The 19,005-nt window shown below is 35.4% G+C and overlaps 1 protein-coding gene across 3 annotated transcripts in view; it reads right to left on the reverse strand.

Annotated features, from left to right (window-relative positions):
* The window catches only part of adgrb3 (adhesion G protein-coupled receptor B3), a 108,343-nt gene that overhangs the window by 58,355 nt on the left and 30,983 nt on the right, over positions 1–19,005 (reverse strand). For 2 of the 3 annotated variants that reach the window (XM_086168197.1, XM_086168190.1), the window contains exons 3-4: positions 7,279–7,389; positions 3,982–4,143 (exon numbers count right to left, since the gene is read on the reverse strand). The exons of the other annotated variant lie outside the window; for it this stretch is intronic. In XM_086168197.1, the coding sequence (XP_086024323.1) occupies positions 3,982–4,143; positions 7,279–7,389 (273 nt within the window). The remainder of the gene's footprint in view (positions 1–3,981; positions 4,144–7,278; positions 7,390–19,005) is intronic. 3 annotated transcript variants of the gene reach the window in all.

A 19,005-nucleotide genomic window follows, 5' to 3' on the forward strand; every position in this document is an offset into this window, starting at 1 on the left:
AATAGTTGTGAATCACACGAGGCATGTTGATTTTGTTTAGGATAGATACCATAAGACATATTGTCAATATGTATGCTACACACAGCTCCCATATAACATAAAAATTTCAAGACTCTAGAGAGAATTTTAAGGATAAGAATCCAAATTTACAAATTTGAAAACTCATTTGACATCTCCATCACGTGTTCACAAAATACCATGCAGTTGAAATAATAAAAGGCATAAAAGGGGACCTACATTGAAACCTGAAGGCTTTTCAAATTTTAGGCACAAAATAAATGGCAAACTGAATGTGAGAAGACACAGTTAAGCCTTCATCACCTGTGGATTACCTTTAAGCAAAATTGAATTAATAGTTAACACACAAAGAAAAAAAAAATCCTGCTTTCAGGAGTGTTTGCTAAAGATATGATAATTCTAATATTTACTCCAGTATAACACCTGGATCTCTGTATCAGTTGTTAAGAAAGATGAGATCAAGTTGACTACCCCATGAACCAATCCTCTAAGCTGGGACCACCATGAGGTTCTAAGTATTAACTTTTAAATGTTTTTGAGATTGATGATTGATGATTGATGATTTCATTTTTTTTCTCTTTCCAAGTTTTTCTATCATCTTCACATATTTCCTTAGTGGTATGATCATAAAAATAATTTTGAGAATCTTTGACCAATGCAAGATAGATAGAGATAGAATGATTCATTGAGATATTGTTGTCCTAGCCTTATCATTCCAGGGATCATGTTCCTCTTTTAAGTTGTTGGTTTTCCAATAATGTCCTTCTATTCAATGCATTCTTTGCTCCAGTGTGCAATCTCTTTTCTGCTCAGAAGCTTTAAGGAAGTGTCATTCAACCCCACCGTCACCACAATGGTGCTTCTTTGGAAGCCCTTGTGCCTGCAGATGGTATAATGATGTGTTTGCCTCTCCCAATAGCATATTTCCGAAATCACAGTTATGAGATCTGATTGTCTTTAGCCTTTTATATTTGAAGGGATGTATTTCTGACACACACTCATAGAGGAATTGATTCAATTCTAAGTCACATAGTAAGGTGCCAAACACACCACAGATAACACAGACCATGTTTGCAAACTGAGAGATAGTTGCTTGGTTTACATCGCCAATTAGTTGTTCGAGGTCATCATTTCTTAAGGGTAATTTTTTTCTTTCACTTAGTCTGTTGCAAGGCTGTAATAAATGTTATATATACGCAAGCTATAAAATATAGTTGGGTTTCAAAAAAGAGTTGTCAAAATAAAACAAAAACAAATTCTTGAAACATTACAAGAAAAAAGGAGTAGTGATATTTAAGAAAAAACAAGCTCATGCTACCCTGTGTCTAGTATTTTCAGTAAGAATGATCAGTTCTATTAAAGTCTTTCCCTGTAGAATTCTCCCTCAGTTTTATGGCATGGTTATTTGATGGCATTGTTTTTTCATTATCATGAGAGATGTTCCAGATCCACAATTATCCAGGAGAAAATGCCCAGTGTCTGCAGGTCTTTGAATAATTCAAGGTTATTCATAAATACACAAAATCTAGGTTGCAAACAATACTTAATAATACAAAATACTGTTCATATAAAGTCAAAAAATGTACCTGGAATTTCTCGTGTAGCATATTTGTGGAGTGGATATTCATTGCTGTCTGAGCAAAACATTAAGTGTAGGTTGAGACTGATAGTTAGTTATCCTTTCAAATGACATACTCTATTTCTATCACTTATTGTGCATTTACAGTGAGTGAATGACAACTTTAAAAACTTTAAAACCTGCCACTAACCCACTTACATGTGACAAATTTAACACAAATACAAATACATCACAATATGACAGAGGTGTGATTCGAATGTTTATAATGTCCATTGATTACCTTGGTCTTCATCTCAAGAGTATCATATGTAGTCAACTTTATCAATTTCAATAAAGGCAATATTTTTGGTTTTGCTCATCTATCCACATTAAATATAAAAAAAGAGCCGGGCCTTATTCCATTTAAGTTTTCCATAAATTTGCCGGAGGTATTGTCAATAGGCTGAAGAATTTAAGGATCAAATATAAATTAATTAGCAATATTCTAATTATTTCAGTATTTCATAGCGATTATAAACAGATTGTACAAATGGTGCAGTGGCTGGCTTCTCACACAGCAAATAAATCTGTAAAGAAATTCTTCCTTCCAACACAAATGTTCACTTTCTAAAGTATCTAAGTATCTGGGGTTCGTGCAGATTTTCTTTTTACCTGGTGCAGGCAACTTTGCTGCTCTTTGTTGTCAAATGTGGGCTGTGATTTTTGCAATAGGACCCTCCATGTTACAGGAGCCACCTGTCTTCCCATAGACTCGAGTGTTATGAGAGATTTTTTTCAAGATACATCTAAAAGAAGATATTTACCTTTCTTAATTTCCTACATTTTTGATTCCATCAATAATGCATTTTACTGCAATCAGTAGAGACCTTTGTTGAGGTGCAACCTCGTTTCATTCACTGAAGATGACGCATTAATTAGTGACTGATTCTTTAGTGTTTTCAGAGTTCAATGTAGGGAGATTATTGGCCAATAATACCAATTAATACCGCGACTGACTTAATCTCATCCCTACAAAAAATGCTGTACTTATATTCAACCTTTACTTCTGACCCATAACTTAATGTTAAATCGCATACCATTTGTTGTATTTGGTCTAATGTCTGAATATAATATGGTTACACTTTGGCTGATTACGGAATCCATAAAATATTGCATTTTTACATAGAACACATACATACAAACATATATGATTGATATTTAAGATGTTATGACTCCCCAAGTAAAAAATAGTGATTTTTCTTATTGTTGTTTCTGAAATACAAACCATATTTTTAAATTCTGAAATGCAGCTTCAACTGCCCCCAACCAACTTATGATAGAAGAATCTCAAAGCAGATATCTAAGCTTTCAGCAAAAATATTGATTTTTTTTTTTTTTTTTATGATTATCTTTTTAGAACAAGTAAAACAGGATCAGGATGAAAAACCCCTGCAGACTGGGGACAGCTTGCAGTTCCGCATGAAAACAGGTGTCTAATCCTCATTATGGAAATTTAATGGGAAGAAAAAAATTTAGTCTACTCACAAACTTCTTTGACAATTTTAAATACCTCAGCTTCAAAATTGCCCAGACAAGCTTAAAAAAATGAATTATTAAGATATGATTTAAATATAAAATGTATCAATTATACAAATATTCACTGTTCAAAAAAATTCCCTCTCTCATAGAAATAAATAAAATACAATCAAATATTTGCCTTGTATATGAAGATATGAAATCAGGGCTGTTGTTTTTACATTTATTTCTATTTTCTTTTGTTATTGCTAAGTATATAATCGATGGTCTTGATATTTCTATTTTAAGAAAATTACATTGGACGTTTTCATCAGTAATAAAATATTACATGAGCCTCCCAAGGGTATATGTGATCCGGTTACAACTTACTAAAATGTGATATGGTACCATGCAGTCCTTTAAGATCCACACAAACAGCGGTGTGTTGCAATCAGCAGTCTGTTGCTGACACCTGACTACTGGTGACTCATCTGCTAAGCCATCATGGCTTGAGGGACAAAAGCCTTCCAGCATGTTTGAAGGAAGCTGGCTATTTTGAAATTCACAGATGACCTTCAAGGAATTGAAGCTGACAACTTATCAGTGTTTACTGCTCCCTTAACTCTGCACAGAACGACATGTTATACCTCTATGTTGATGAACTAGCCCATAACTATATGAAATGTAGAACACAAAAGTGATAATGAAAAAAAAAAAACATTTACAAAATAATCAAAGAAATGAACCATCAGATTAATAATAACTGTAATGATGATCATCATACATTATTGAAGAAACACACGGAGTAGTTAAACACAATAACACATTTTCAGCGATATAACAAAAAATGAGCAAAACATTCATATTCAAGAATCTGCGGCTAACACTACCTGGACAAGGGGCAGTGTTATTGCAAACCCTTGATTCTCTTAAAGGGCCGCTGCAGTGTGTTCCGTATGGTGAGACACATGTTCTTGTTCGCACCTGCGACCCTTGACCACATGTTACAGAGCATGAGCTCCACTGGGACCACTCCTCTGCACCTGATTCACCTGTATGGGAGAAGGGTGACACTAGTTAAATGCAGCAGTATGGTCCTGAGCACGGCTAATAGGGAAGACTGGAGCAAGGTGGGTGGAGTTGAGCAAAATGGGGAGACCACATTGGAGGGAGGAGGAAAGATTTTGACGTTTTGAAAAACTTTCATTTTTGTTTATTACTTTTATGTGATCTTTGATAAATAGAGAATTGGAAGCATAATTATTTTTCCAGGGGATTTATTGAAATTCAACATCGTAGTATGGTATACGTCTGCAAAAACATTACAGGTTTAATCGAGGGATGTGTTCATTTACTCTTTCTTCACCATTTCCATTTTTTTCTGTTTCTACTAATATGAATTAAAGTTGGAAATTATAGAATCATCTGGCTACAGCAGTTAGAAGCTAGAGAAGGGCCAGAAAATTGCAGTAGAAAGTACCCGTGGAAATTTGTGCCCTGTGCAGTAGGGATATCAGTGGCACTGCCCCTCCTTCTGCATTTGTGGAGCGAGCTGCTGCGGGCTCCACTGCAGGCATACGCGACTTTAAACTGGGAGACATCATGCAGCTAAGATACAGATTGTATGCATAAGACTATCGACGCTGAAAAGCGTACTAGAAAAATGCAAAGTTTAGAATCTTCTGAAATATAGTTCAGTTGCAGTAGGGAATTTGAAATTGATGCCTGTCTGAGTTAGATGTTTAGGATGGAATATTAAGAGTACAACTAGCAGTTGGAGCTAAACTAAGTTGGAGGTCTTTTTTATATTCTGCCTTGATTGTGCAAAACAGTGCCAAGCGGGAGTTGCACATTAAACAAAAAACAAGTAACCTCCAACAAAGCTTAAAAGCAAGAATGTTATGCCAGTAAAAGCCTGTCTGCTTCTTGTACTTTTTGTTAAGTCATAGAACTGAATGTGGCAAACCATTTTATCAAAATTTGGTGGTAAAAAAAGGTAATCGAGTTTTTCTCTTTCAGTTATTTTTCATTCTAAATAAGCACTTATGCAAAGATCACAGAAATAGCATATTTTTATTTTCTAAAATGAACAGTACACATTTTTAAATTGTTTCTTCCTTCTAATTCATCTTCAACATAAATCATGCATTACACAGAAACAAATCATGTTTAAAGTAAAGTGCAATAAATCACAAATCATGAACAAAACTTGATGAAACATGGGAACATGCAAGAAAGATGACATCTCAAAAATAAAATGAAACTTCAGTGGGTGTTAGGAAAGTGGTCTGTAATATGGATTCCCCTGCACTGCACTGCAGCAAATTATCTAGTTTCCTTGACAACAGCAGAGCAAGTTCTGTGTTTTTGACACTACTTTCACATAATTTTTCCAACTGATATTAAGCTATGACATAGCACTGGGAAAGAAAATGGGAAAACTTGGCTGGCTGCTTTAAGTATGTTTTTTTTTTTTTTTTCAAATACATGTTAAGAGTGTGGTTCAAAGGAGGATTGGTTTAAGTTTATTTAAATTCAAATTTTGATCGGCCAGATGTAGTTCACTGCTCTTTTAGGAAAATTACATGGGTGCATTTAAACCTTTAAACGTAGCCTTTTAGGCAAGAATTTAGGCAATGAGATGCTGTGGGGGGTTAAATTGACATGCAGATAACTTCCATGATAATTATAATAACAATAAGAATAACAGATTTCAATGTAGACATTCCCAGAAGAGCAATAGCTTTTTCTTGGTCTCCACATCTCGTTATATTAAAGAGTGACAGAAAAAGCAACATGGATTATTTCTTCATAACCCCAAATGGTCATTTATCTAGAGGCTTGAATATGTTAAATAAAACTCTAAATTATGATGAAGCAGTGGAGTGAATATCAAAGTCACGGTAGCCTGAATGACAAAAGAATATATTATTTGGTAAAGAGGAGATAGACAATCAAATCTACAGAGTAAACCAAATAAATTATGCTTAACATATTCATTTTTAAGGCTTTTAGATAATAATACAAAAATTGGAATGGAACAGCTTAATTGCAGCTCTGAATACATTCATGACATTGGGAATCACAGTTGTCATAGAATTTGGATAACAACAGGGTATAATGCAATATCTCAGGATTTTTTCACCAAGAACATTTTAAGCCAAATAGGAATCTCAAACCTGGCCTTTACTTTCAAGATCTTAAGATAGACTGGAAGGTGGATCAATCTATAAGATGAGGCAGCACAGGGAGAGTATATTAGGTGAGAGTGACACAGAAAAGCACAGTGATGCAACTAAATGTGTGTTAAAGGGAGGGGTGTTAATGTACATGTTATTTCCTCTGGATGAGGTGTTGCAAATTAAAATGAAAGTGAAATACGTTTTTAAAGAAAGACAATCATGTTAATGACATGAAAAGTTAAAATAAAGTCCCCAAAATTATAACCGTCTAAAAAAGAAGAAAATAATCTCGCGAGTAGCTCTATAAACCCACCCATTGTTAAATATGTTTTTTCATACAATGAGGCTTAAAGAACCATATTATGGAAGAAAATTAAGGTTTTGTTATGAGGTGTCTACTGGTTATTTAATAGTAACTCATCTATTTAATATATTAAAATTCAAGGTGATAATAATCTATGGTTATTTTAAAACTATGAAGTTACATCTATACATTTTAGAAAGCTTGATTTTTTTACTTGGGCCTTTGAGTGATCTGATTTACTCATATATCTTAGAATACTGTTTATCACTTCAACCATGCAAAGAATATGTTTAATGTATGGCTAAAGGTTTTCATTTCTACTTCTTCTCTTTAAATCAAGTGACATAAAAATGTATCACACCTTAGGTGAAATGACTGACTGACAGTATATGCAAGATATATAACATTATTGTTATATTAATTTTCTCTGACCATATGTCAGAGACTATATGTCAGAGACAACTTGGTATTTGCCAATAAAATAAACAGACCCCCAAAACACATTTATGTTAGATATTCTAAGCAAATAAATGAAAAATGCATCTTCCTGACATACTGTATGTGTAGCAATAGAGAATGAGTAGGAAAAAATAATAATGCAAAACATTTTCACTTAAAAGGTGCAGTACAAGAGAGAGCATGCATGATGAAATTAAGTTTAGTTAACGAAATAAAGTAAAGAAACATAACTATTGTATTACCAGTTTGTGCCATAAATTTAGCAGATTCAGCTTGCTCCTGCAGGGCCTTTGTGTCAAGAACTGATCTTGGCCGCTGACTTTTTACTGTATGCTCTCCGATCATTCCATATTCTATGAGACAAAATAGAGGTTCATATGAAAGCTAGGCTTAAACATGATCTTCTGAGAACAAAGGCTCATTACATACGTTTTCAGGATGTTCGAAAACAACCGCAATACATGGCTAGAAACAAAGACCACACACGTTTGTATTTAATTTGTCCTTTACACTAGGTAATAGAACACTTCAACAAATTTATAGGGGTGAGTTGAAAGTATTAATTGAGCTTGAAAGCACAGTGTAGACACATAGCAGACATGCAAATAAACTCACACTGGATTTAAAACCCTAATATTTCATCATACTTCTCCCTTCTTCCCTCCCTCCCTCCCTCCCACCTTTTCTGGACCCCCAAAAAGGAAAAGGAAAGGAAAGAAAGAAAACAATGTGTCAGCCATCAGAAAGCCACAGAGGAGGGGGGTCATGGACAAAACATGCTATTGATCCACAGTTTCCTATATTCAGAAATTATGATTGAATTTCCATGATTGAATTCCTTTTTTTATTTGAAAACCAGTCCAAAATATTAAGAGTGATACGAGATAATGTATTCTGAGCTGTATTCATTACAATGCAAACCCTCTTTGTTTTCCATGAGACAAAGAGATGATACGTATTATGTTCTGACTTCACACTGAAAAAAGTCATGCTGCATTGAATTAGGGCAGGAATTAATGTTATTTCGAGACACAGTAGTAACTGAAATAGCTCATACAGTTTTCCTAATTTTTCATAGGTCGCATGCCTTTTACCAGTGTGGTACAAGTGGGGTGGATTATAACATTTAAAACTAGACAATGCTGGTGATGCTTCGACAACAAATTCACATATGGCTCATGTTAGTACATTAGACAATGCAATGCATCAGGTGCTAATGAACATGGTGTTTAAATCATCATTTCTCGAGTAATTAATAGTTTACTGGCCTCCCTATGACTGACTGTAAGTTTAGAAAAATGGCCTCCTTTGTAGAGAGGCAGAGAGCTGGAAATTTGTCATTGTGCTGATGGGCTTCGAATAAAGGCTTACATTTTAGAACTAATTATATGGTAAATCACTTGACAGTAAAAGAGGGTACTTGTCCGAGCCATGCATCAGCTTGTTGGCATTAACCAAGTAGTACCACAACTACGTTCCATGACTGGACTGCAAAAACCTAATATTCAAACTGAAACCAAAAGGACAGTGTGAGATTTCAGCTTTAACATCTTTTGGTGTATGATTAAAAAAAAACAAAAAAAAACAAAACAAATGAAAGACAGTACATTAAAGGAAGCATCATGGCATTGTGATGCAAACTGAAGTCCAAACCAAAAGTCAATGGTCTTACAGTTTGATTTAAATTCCGTCCACATGCATTCTTTCTAAAGCATAAAGTACAGTGTAATCTCTGGCATGGAAAAAAAAACTAAAACAAAAAACTAACCGAAGAAAAAAAAAAAAACATGCAGGAAATTTTCAAAAAACAGAGGGTAGATTTTCTATTGTTAAGTCACGTAAGATTACTCCCGCAGAAACACTGACATGCTATCCTTTTATTCTGTTTCTTGCTCTACCCTGTGGCGTCTCAGTACATGAACCAGTTCCCCATCTGGCAGAATAAAAGGCTGTCTATTTGAGTCATTTTGGTTATCTGCTGCTTTACAGGGAATCAGACGCCCAATGTTTATAATAATGGAATTGAGCTTAGAGAATTTTGTAAACATTGTCACATTCAAACCCATGCTGTGATGTATTTTATATGCTGGCAATGTTGGAGTCTCAATTCGTTCCGGATTTGTAATAATGACTAATTATTTATTAGAAAAGTAACTGGTTAAACACTTTACTGGGAGAGGGTTAGATAAAAATGAAAGTTAGATTATTAAATATCATACCACAAGTGCCTTCAAAAATAAGAGGTAATACCTATCAAATAGCTTTGAATTTAATCTAATTTCAGAATTTGATCTGGAAAAAGCTTGTGATAAACAACAAAACAAAAACAATCGAATATGTAAGATATTATAAATATGTGACGGACTATGATGGCAGTAAAATTATTCATCATAAGGATTTTAAGAATCAAATATGATTTGCTTAATCGCAGGATATCTTCTTTAAGAGTTGAGTCGGCTGGACAGGAATCTATTGAAAGGCTCAAGTCATGTGCTCTTCCTTTTGGCTGCTCCTTTTAGGGGTCGCCACAGCAAATCTTCTGCCATCCAACCATCCATCCAACCCTATCCTTTGCATCAACTTCTCTCAGACCTTTTTCACTCCATCTATGGAAGTTCAACAGTACATTTACAAAACAGAACTGGCTGATTGTGTCATGTTTACCATGTTTGTGAGGCTGAAGTAAATTTTGATGCCTCAAAACTGGATATATTAATCTGAACACAGGCTTCAGAAAGCCTGAGGTAGAATGGAAAAGAGCAGGATGTTGAACTGCAAGTCAGAAAAACCTTACAGAAAAATAAGTACAGCAGTTTTATTTAGCTTCCACTATTATATTCAAGCCTTTGGCGAGATAAAAGTAAACACGACAGACAAACCAGAATTTTAATGACTGGAGGGTCCAAATATTCATTTGTCAAAGCAGGCCTGAACAATGTGTCTTACTAGCCAGGCAGCCCAGATGATACTTCGAGCATATCATTCATTAAAATCTATTGTTTTATACATTTAGTCTTTGTTCTTAGTTTAGTTTAGTTTAGTTTTATCCTGATTAAAGGACAGACATGGCATCCATCTAATTCTTCCTAACACTCTAACACTAGCCAAAACAAAACAAAACAAAACAAAACAAAACAAAACAAAACAAAACAAAACAAAACAAAACAAAACAAAACAAAACAAAACAAAAAACACTTACAAATTATATCCATTGATTGTCATCAACTGAGAAAATATTTACGCCATTGAGAGAAATTAATATCTAGGACTCCCTTGTATAAGAGGTTTTTAATCTCAACGTGACTTTTTTCCTGGTTAAATAAAGGTTAAATAAAAAAAAAAAATCGAAGATGAGCCTTCTTTGTTATGCATGCGTATTACCTCACTGGCATGCATCACAGACAGAGTATGTGTTTTTGATTGTGAGGATTGGCAAATATATTTATTTGAGTGGTCGATAATTTCATCAGAATTAAAAATTGAATATATTATAGTCTCAGCCTACCTAAAATATACAAAGCTTCAATAGGTAGCAGAATTTAATTGGATTATTTTTGTCATCTTAGATCTTACCAGTCAACGATAGGAATCATCTTTTAAGCAACGCCTTTTCAACTGCATTTTTTATTTTCTTGTTCGTGGTCTGGACTTAATTGACCAGATACAAGAATGTTGGGTTTCCTCAAGGTTCCTCTGGTTTCCTCCCACAATCCAAAAACATGCAGGAGGTTAACCGGAATACATTGGAAACATTGCTCCTGATGTGTGAAGAGGTAATGGTTGTTCGTCTCTATATGTGGCCCTGCGATCCACGGGTGACCAATTCATGGTGTACCCCGCCTCTTGCCCAATGACAGCTGGGATTGGCTCCAGCATCCCCACAAACCTGACTGCAGGGGGTTATTCCTAGCCCTGTAATGATCAGCCTAAGGTGGGCTCAGAGTTTTTCTAGGTTTTAAATAGATGTTTTTAAGAGAAGTCCTCATTCTCAAAGACTAAAAGCAAGCTTTGCTACGAAGCAATACACACCACAAAGAAGCACTTGCACTAAGAAACTAACAAGTGGGTTGGCATTTTCCCTTTATACCAGCTGTCTAAAAACTTCTTGTTCTATAAACAGCAATGTAAAAATTAAACATCACACATGAAAAACTAACATGAAATAAACAATGTAAAAATGGTGAAAACAGAGTCATATATTTCTTAAAATTGCCTTTGAATCAAGTTTCAAAAGCAGCCATTTTGTCAGGGATGATTTACAAATTATATGGGTAAAAGGAATGGACTAAAGAATTTAAAGAATTGCAAAGATACTCAGAGACCATTCTACACATTGATTTGCCCCAAAAGGGGAAGGAGGGGAAGTCATTTGTTACAGTATGTTTCGGGAAGTGGCCTCCAGAGCTCCCTTGCTTAGCAGTGTCACAGGGAAACAGTAAAAAAGGCAATAGAAATGGGGTAAAAATCTGAAAAGTTTGCTACTCAAATTATTCTTATTATGCACATGATCTAGGTACCACTATGCTGCAAAATTAGGAAAAATGATGAGTTCTAAAAAAAGAAACAGACATTTTGTGGTGAAAGATTTCCTATCTGCACAGTGGTTGTAAGAAGACTTTCTCACAATGTCAAAAGTGCAATCCTGTTTACAATATCTCCCTGCCGATGCTGAATGATTTACATAAGCCTGAGTTAGAGAGCTTCACAAGTTTTTTTTCTGAACCATCACACGATGTTTGCGAGCTTAATTAGTGGCCATATTTACAAAGATATTCATGCTTGATTTGATTAATGTCCAACTACTCATTATGTATAGTATACTTAATAAACAAATCAAGACACTGTGCACGATCAAAGAGAATCAAAGGTCCCCGGGTCAATGACCTTTGTCATTCTCAAGGCTTTGATCCACTGCATGCTGGGAATGTTAAGCCCGAGCACCAGCGGCACTCATGCCCGCTGCAGATAATTTCCAGGTTCATCTTTGCTGCGTGGATGTGTTCCATGTGTAATTCTATTGAAAGGGAGTAAAAGCTAGCCCCATGTCCAATGACTGATGTGTCTAACCTTGCATGAAATGAGCCTTTACGCAGAGGCCCTTATTAGAGGCTTCTATCAGGGGCTCTGCTGCCCTCCATGCATTCCTTACTGACTGACTGACTGACTGACTGACTGACTGACTATCACAAATTTAGCCTTTAATGAGAGGCACTTCATTACCACTGTGCTTTGAAGAGTGTAGGTTCCCAAAATAGAGACAAGCGTACAGTCTACGCCAGACAGGAAGAGGGATACCTCCTTATCCCTTGCCTATCTTTGATTCCTCTCTCAAAAGCTGTGATACTGAGCCGGGCAGGTTTTGGTAATATATTGTGATATTTCTGGATTTCGTTGTAATGCATTTTTAACAAACTCCTTTTGAGACAAATATTGCCTAAACTTAGTATGCAAGTAAATGAAAATCACCAGTAAAACAAAACCCAAACCAAATAAAAAAAAGAAATAAATACATAAATAAATAAAAACTCACAATATCACAAACACAGCAAATATTCATTTTTACATTGATTTAAGTAATCTGCTGTTAAAATGTTTGTGTAGGAGCCAGTATTGGTTAAATGTCTACATTTTTAAGTGATGACTATCATCGAACATCATGCCATGTACAACATATTCACTTCGCATTACAAATTCCCTTAAAAGCTGTCTTTAAGATTAGACTGAAGTGATATAATTCTTCATTGTATTAAATGTACAGACATTACATTAATACGAAACCATATGTTTTAGCCTCTGTAAAAAAAGGCAAAACTCAATTAGACCTTCATTAAGAAAATGAGGGGGTTGCATTGAATCAGATACAAATTATGAATTGTCCTCTGAGACATACAATTATCTATCATATTCCTTCTGCCATCTGCTTGCTTCCTGTTGACTCCCCTAATGACTTAGATTGAAGCCAAATTAGAATTCTGTGCAACTGCCACTGCACCTCATTGAAAAGGAACATGAACTCGACTGAAAGCGCGAGTGTGGCAAGGCGAGCATGCAGAATACAGTCTGTCGAAAGCAGTACAGATGTATTTTGTTTTGGTGAGCTGCAAGCAAATGAGCAGCTTCAGGAAATTGTATTGATAATTTACAGCACAATGGTAAATCACAAGGTTATCGAGCAGTACCTCACAAAGCAACCTAGATGGAGCTCTGACGTTATCAAAGCACTGCATCAAAAAGCCCTGTTGCTGGGTGCTGTGAGCAGATCATTCCTCTATTTCCACACACTTCAGGAAACAGGCTGTTTTCATATCATTTTAACTAATCCAAACAAGTACAAAAATTCAATCACTGCCCTTTTGAAAGCCACTTCATTTAGATGCATATTTCACATACTAAGCATTGCACTGTAATGAACCACTATTGCCAGGATCATCCACAGCATCACCCAAATTGCTGCAGTAGTACATATTTGGTCATGGAACCCTTCAATAACAGCGGGACAAATTGAAAACAGCCCAGTAACCAAAGATGCTACTTCCTTGTCCTCAGAGGTTTTCGGAAAGATTTACCTTGCATCATAATGAAATTTCTCCACTCTGGGATGATTAAAGGAATATTCTATTCTATTCTATGTGAGCAATGATTCACACTCTTAGTTCAGCTGTATGATGCTGTCAGAAAATAGATCCGCCTATGGAGCATTTTAATATGAGAGCACTGCCAAGATTGAAGCTTATAGCAAGTAAAATAACCAGCCTTTTCAAAAAGTGATACTGGCGAGCAACCCATGACTAAAACTGGGGCTGCTGCAGGAACACAACTGAAAGGACCACTGTGCACCAACAGAAAGAAGGATGGTAGCAGATTACTAATGAAAGCAGCTCAAAAAGAGAGTCAAGTAACATGAAGAGTACGGAAATGGTGCATTTAAATATACACAACATCAAATACTTAGTCTTTACTGAATCTGGGACACTGCTGTGATGCTTGCAATGTTCGTTGAAATCAGCTAAAAAATTTTTTTAGTAGTAGGAGAGGCAAACTTTTTTTATTATGTCATTTCTTTTTTAATGAAACAACAATCCTCTCTGGTATGTTTGCCCATATTACTCCTCCAGGGGACATTGAAATACTATGGAAACAGCTCTTGGCATCAGTATAAAAACACACAACCCCAATAGATGACCTGGCAGAGTCACACACTGCCAAGCTCAACGCCACCATGCCAAGCAATGCATCTGTCAAGTGAGAAACATGACACATTTTTTAGCACCTTTGTGTCTGTAGCCAATTTTCAAAGAGCATACCTTGTCCTTTTCGAAGGCATTTTGCTTGGCATGCCAAGTAGTGACCTTCGATTTAATAGAGTCATGGCTTTAGTCTTCATGGATATTCCTCAGTAATATATTGAAAATGATACACATATGAAATCAAATGGGCAAAACACAATATCTGCTGTATAACCACCGAGGGGAATGTGAAAGGATGACCACATTTCAGAGTAAGATAAATCATTTCGAACAGCCCCTAATGAGACTTTCATAATTCATGCTGTCAGCTTTTCCACAGCAGCAATCATGTCTGATCCTTTTGCAGTGGTAATGCCCACTGCTTCAGACTGCCACCCTGCATCTATCAACACAAGGAACATTGTGTCATATGCAAGTTAGTCATGAGGAAGATGCCTGCAACATGCCCTGTCTTGGCTCATTGACTAAGCTCATGTTAAAGCAAATACACACTCAGAAATAATTACAAGGACACAGTGACAATGTTGAAATGTCCCCAGACAAGAACGGCAGCAAGATGCTGCTTCTGATATCAAGTTGGGGAATATGTGAATCATTACATTTAAGTGAGCTGTTTCAAAGCTATCCATGGCAGCCTCAGTTAGATTTTTTTTTTCTCAATTTAAAGACAATAACATAGCTGATTACATTTCAATCATCATTCTCTCCGAGTGATGACGGATCTTAATTACCATGTCTCAGAACATTTAAATCCATCGACCTTTAGAATATCCTGTTTCTCAACTTAATAATGATGGGAAGAGGAGAATTAGGATACACTTGTAGGGAAATTGATATTTTGTTTATAAACAGATTGGCAATTCAGTTTAAGTATAACACAATTATAACTACTGTCACAGAAAGATATCTGGATAAAATGTGGTTATTAAAAGGTTTGAAAATAGAAAAGTTATTATCATCAATCTTTAAGAGAAAATTGAGGCTGTATGAATATTCTTCCTTAGACTGCCACAACCTTTAACTTTATATTAACTTATTTTTTTCAGTGAATAATTTAAATAAACAGAGCTAACAGTAAGAAAGTTGGAACTATTTGTATATTTTGTCCAGCGCATGAGTTCATTTTGAATTGAAATAATAGATTCCAGTGTTCTAATCCTTTAAAAGCATATCTTTGCCATTGAAGAAAGGAAGCCAAAAACTATTTTATCAGTTTTAAATTATACTGGATAATGCTGTCAAAGTAGGCTTTGAGGAAATATGATAATAATTTCATCAGGGCAGAATACTTTACATGCTGTAAAATTGCACTAATCTATGTTGAAATTGAAATGATATGATTAAACCTATTCAAACAAAAATGATAATTAAAAAAAGAAAAACAATTATTTCATGTACAAATATGTAATTCTGGGGTCTTTTCCCTTAGTTACATGAAACTTTCATTAAACACAAAGCCTTTCCTCAACTAACTGATTGATGTATAATTTTGGAGGGAAAAACAAACATAGAAATACAAAGGCATAGTAAATTCATAAATATAATGAAAAATCCAACTAGTAATGAACAACTAGTTGGAGCCAAGAAAGATTTTCTTTTCTAGACATTTGCTGAATAGTTAAACACTTATGGGACACTTATACACACATATGGAAATTAGGTTACAATGATTTGATTACTCAGACTATTAATAGGATGGGTACTTTGATATGGTCACAGTGCAGTATGCCATTATCAAAGTAAATCTCAATATGCAAGTTTATTAACACATTAAAATGAGCCAAAAGTAATAAATCAAAAGGCAGGTGAAAACAAACTGTCTCCATAGCAGCCAGCAAACACTCTTTAAACAGAAAGCAGAGGGCTATTCATCAGTGATGGCTGGACCTGCTGGCATTTTTTTCTAAATCATCTCTGACAATTCCCATCCACTCACAGCAAAATTAGAGCTTGGAGTCTATTTTGCTGAAGTCATCTCATGACTTTTAGGTGGTGAAATATTTCCAACTTTTAGAAATCTGTCTTGTTGGCATGTTTCCAGAATGCAAATTTGTTTGTGCCTCATTTAGTTTATTTATTTATTTTTTAGCCAATTTATGAGGTCATGCCCTGATGTGATTTAATTTTTTGCTCATGACATAGTGGGTTTTCAGATAAATAAATTAATTGACGGAGTAAAGAGCAAACATTCTTATGGCTTGGCTTTAGAAAGAAAAACTCAAAATCTCAATCCATTAATAAGGCCCCCAATTTTGCATAGGCTGGATCAAATCCCAGATGGAGTATGAAATGACTTATCAGTGACAGCTCCCTGTTACATGCAGCAGCAGAAGCAGCCAAGCGCGACATTAATATTGGAAATTAATTGTTTTTTAATGTGCACGTCTCCATCGTCCACAACCATATAGCCATGCGTCATTACTGTGGTCAATTAGCCATTCAACATCTAATGTATAGAATTGATTTCCACACTGCAAGCTTTATCTGTAGCTTATTCTGTCTCGAATATTAAACATTGTGTACTATACTAAACAGTTAAAGCTTACGATTTTAGCCCAAAAAGTAAGAATCTCATCATTCGAACATTATCTGTAATGATACATATATAAATGTGAAAGGGAACGAGATACAAAGTTAGACTGTAAGCCTGAAAGAATTAATTTACACCATTATTTGAGCCCCAAAAGCCCAATCTATCGCATCTTCCAATTACATCAGGCTATTTTGCAAGAAATGCAATACTAAAACAAGACACCTGAATCAAAATGCTGCAGTGAAACACAAATATTGGAATACTGAATCGAATACTGAATAGCTGAAATATCAATATGTTAGACATATTATTAGAGTACTTTTAGGAAATATAGGGATGAAAAATCACACAAATGTCGACAATTATGAAAGATTCTTTTCTTTTTTTCAGTTGAAAATTCATGCAGTTTGGACATTGCATATGAAATTTGACCTAGCCTAGGCTACAACAACCCCACCTCTGTATGTTTGTCTTGAGCCGCCGCGTTCTCTTTTTTTATTCCATTAATCTGTATGCTGATTTGTGTTTGGTTTTATCTGCCCTTTCAATAAATGTCCTCACAAGGGTCCTTGTATTACACCTCATTTAATATTCTGAAGCTTAATAGCTATGCTGATAACTAACAGTGTTGTTCCCCAACTCTGTCTGCTTAAATAGCATTCTAAAACGGTGAAATCAGTGATTTGTATTTTCTTAAGATAGATCCTTTGTCTCTTCATTTTTTAAAACTATATATAAGTCTAGACTAACAAGGTACATTATGAAATCACGCAGCAAATACAGAAATAAATGTCATATACAGCTAGTGTTAGTTTACATTCTCACTGTCAACCTCAGCAATGTAAAATTTAATCTGTTTCCAAATTAACAAATAGATTGTTTAATACCCTGAGGGCATAAAAACGTTAATCAAAACATATGCAATGATAGAGTCAGTCTACAGAGTATATACCCCTACCAAGACACAAGAAAAAGGCAATTTGTATCTTTATTGTTTCATGCTTCACTCCTCCAAGAGTTCATTGACACAGGCCTTTGACAAACACCTTTAGCTAGACATGAAGGCAGACCAAAAGCCCCCCAAAATTTAATAACGATAATTCTCATTTTTACCCTCATTAACGGAACACAGCCCTTAATATAGTGTATATGCACTAGGAGGGATTGGAATTTTTTCGATCTTTGATAGGGGCATTGGTGATGGGGAGGTTAATAGAGCCTTGTGAGCTATGATGTCTTTAATGACGAGGCAAAGCGCACAATGGCTGCCATCCATTCAACTCTGCTCTGCAATACACAGAAAAAGAAAGCTGCCGGTGGCATAATTCTGCAGAGGAATATGGAGTTTTGAAAGCCCATGATGCCGGAGCACCACAACAACTTTGTCTGAATAGCCTGTCTGACCTATTGTCAGAAAGTTCACATTATTGTCGATCATCCTGTCCAAGAACACTCTCAGATCTTCTGCCTCTCAGCAAAATGCTGTAAGGCATTTTAAAGCCTGTCACCATCTCTAAGTCACTGATAATATAGGGCAAAGATGTTACATCGCTGAAGGTGATCTATTATGGGTTTGCCACATGTTTGACACTTCTGCCTGTTTATTGGAATCGTACATGGATGATATAAAAACAAATTTATCAAAGTACTTTAAATATCTACTAATTCCCCGAGATACTCGTGAAAAGGAGTACATGTGGCAGTTCACATGCATTAAATAATGGATCTGTATTTATTATTCACCGCTGTCAGGCTATAGCCTTTAGCGTTTTCTCCTGTGACAGCATGCACTTCAGTTTGTGTTTCTCACAAACCAAATTAAGTGTGATGTGTTTTTGAGTCTGTAGACAAAACCAGTTCTTTCAACCATATCACTTCTTGCAGAGCAGCTCTAATAAACTATTTAATGCAAAATGCTCTATCCTCATGCATACAAATAGTATTTTCTTGCCAAAGTTTATGCATCCCTTTGCTCTAGTTTAAAAAATAGCCCAAAGTTTAGTACCCCAAAAGGTACAATACCCTCAACACAAAGGGTTTGCTAGTTAGACATAAGAAAAGGCTATAATACTTTATTCAAAAGTAACCATTTCATTCCTGACTATCCTTTCACCTCATTATGGCATTGAGAGGCATTGATGAATGCATATTTTCTGTATTTCCTCCTGATTTCAAATTAGGCAGCACTC

This window comes from Fistularia commersonii, chromosome 2 (assembly GCF_037954325.1).
Source record: "Fistularia commersonii isolate RoL2024-O1a breed Wild chromosome 2, RoL_Fcom_v1.0, whole genome shotgun sequence".
Taxonomy (NCBI): domain Eukaryota; kingdom Metazoa; phylum Chordata; class Actinopteri; order Syngnathiformes; family Fistulariidae; genus Fistularia; species Fistularia commersonii.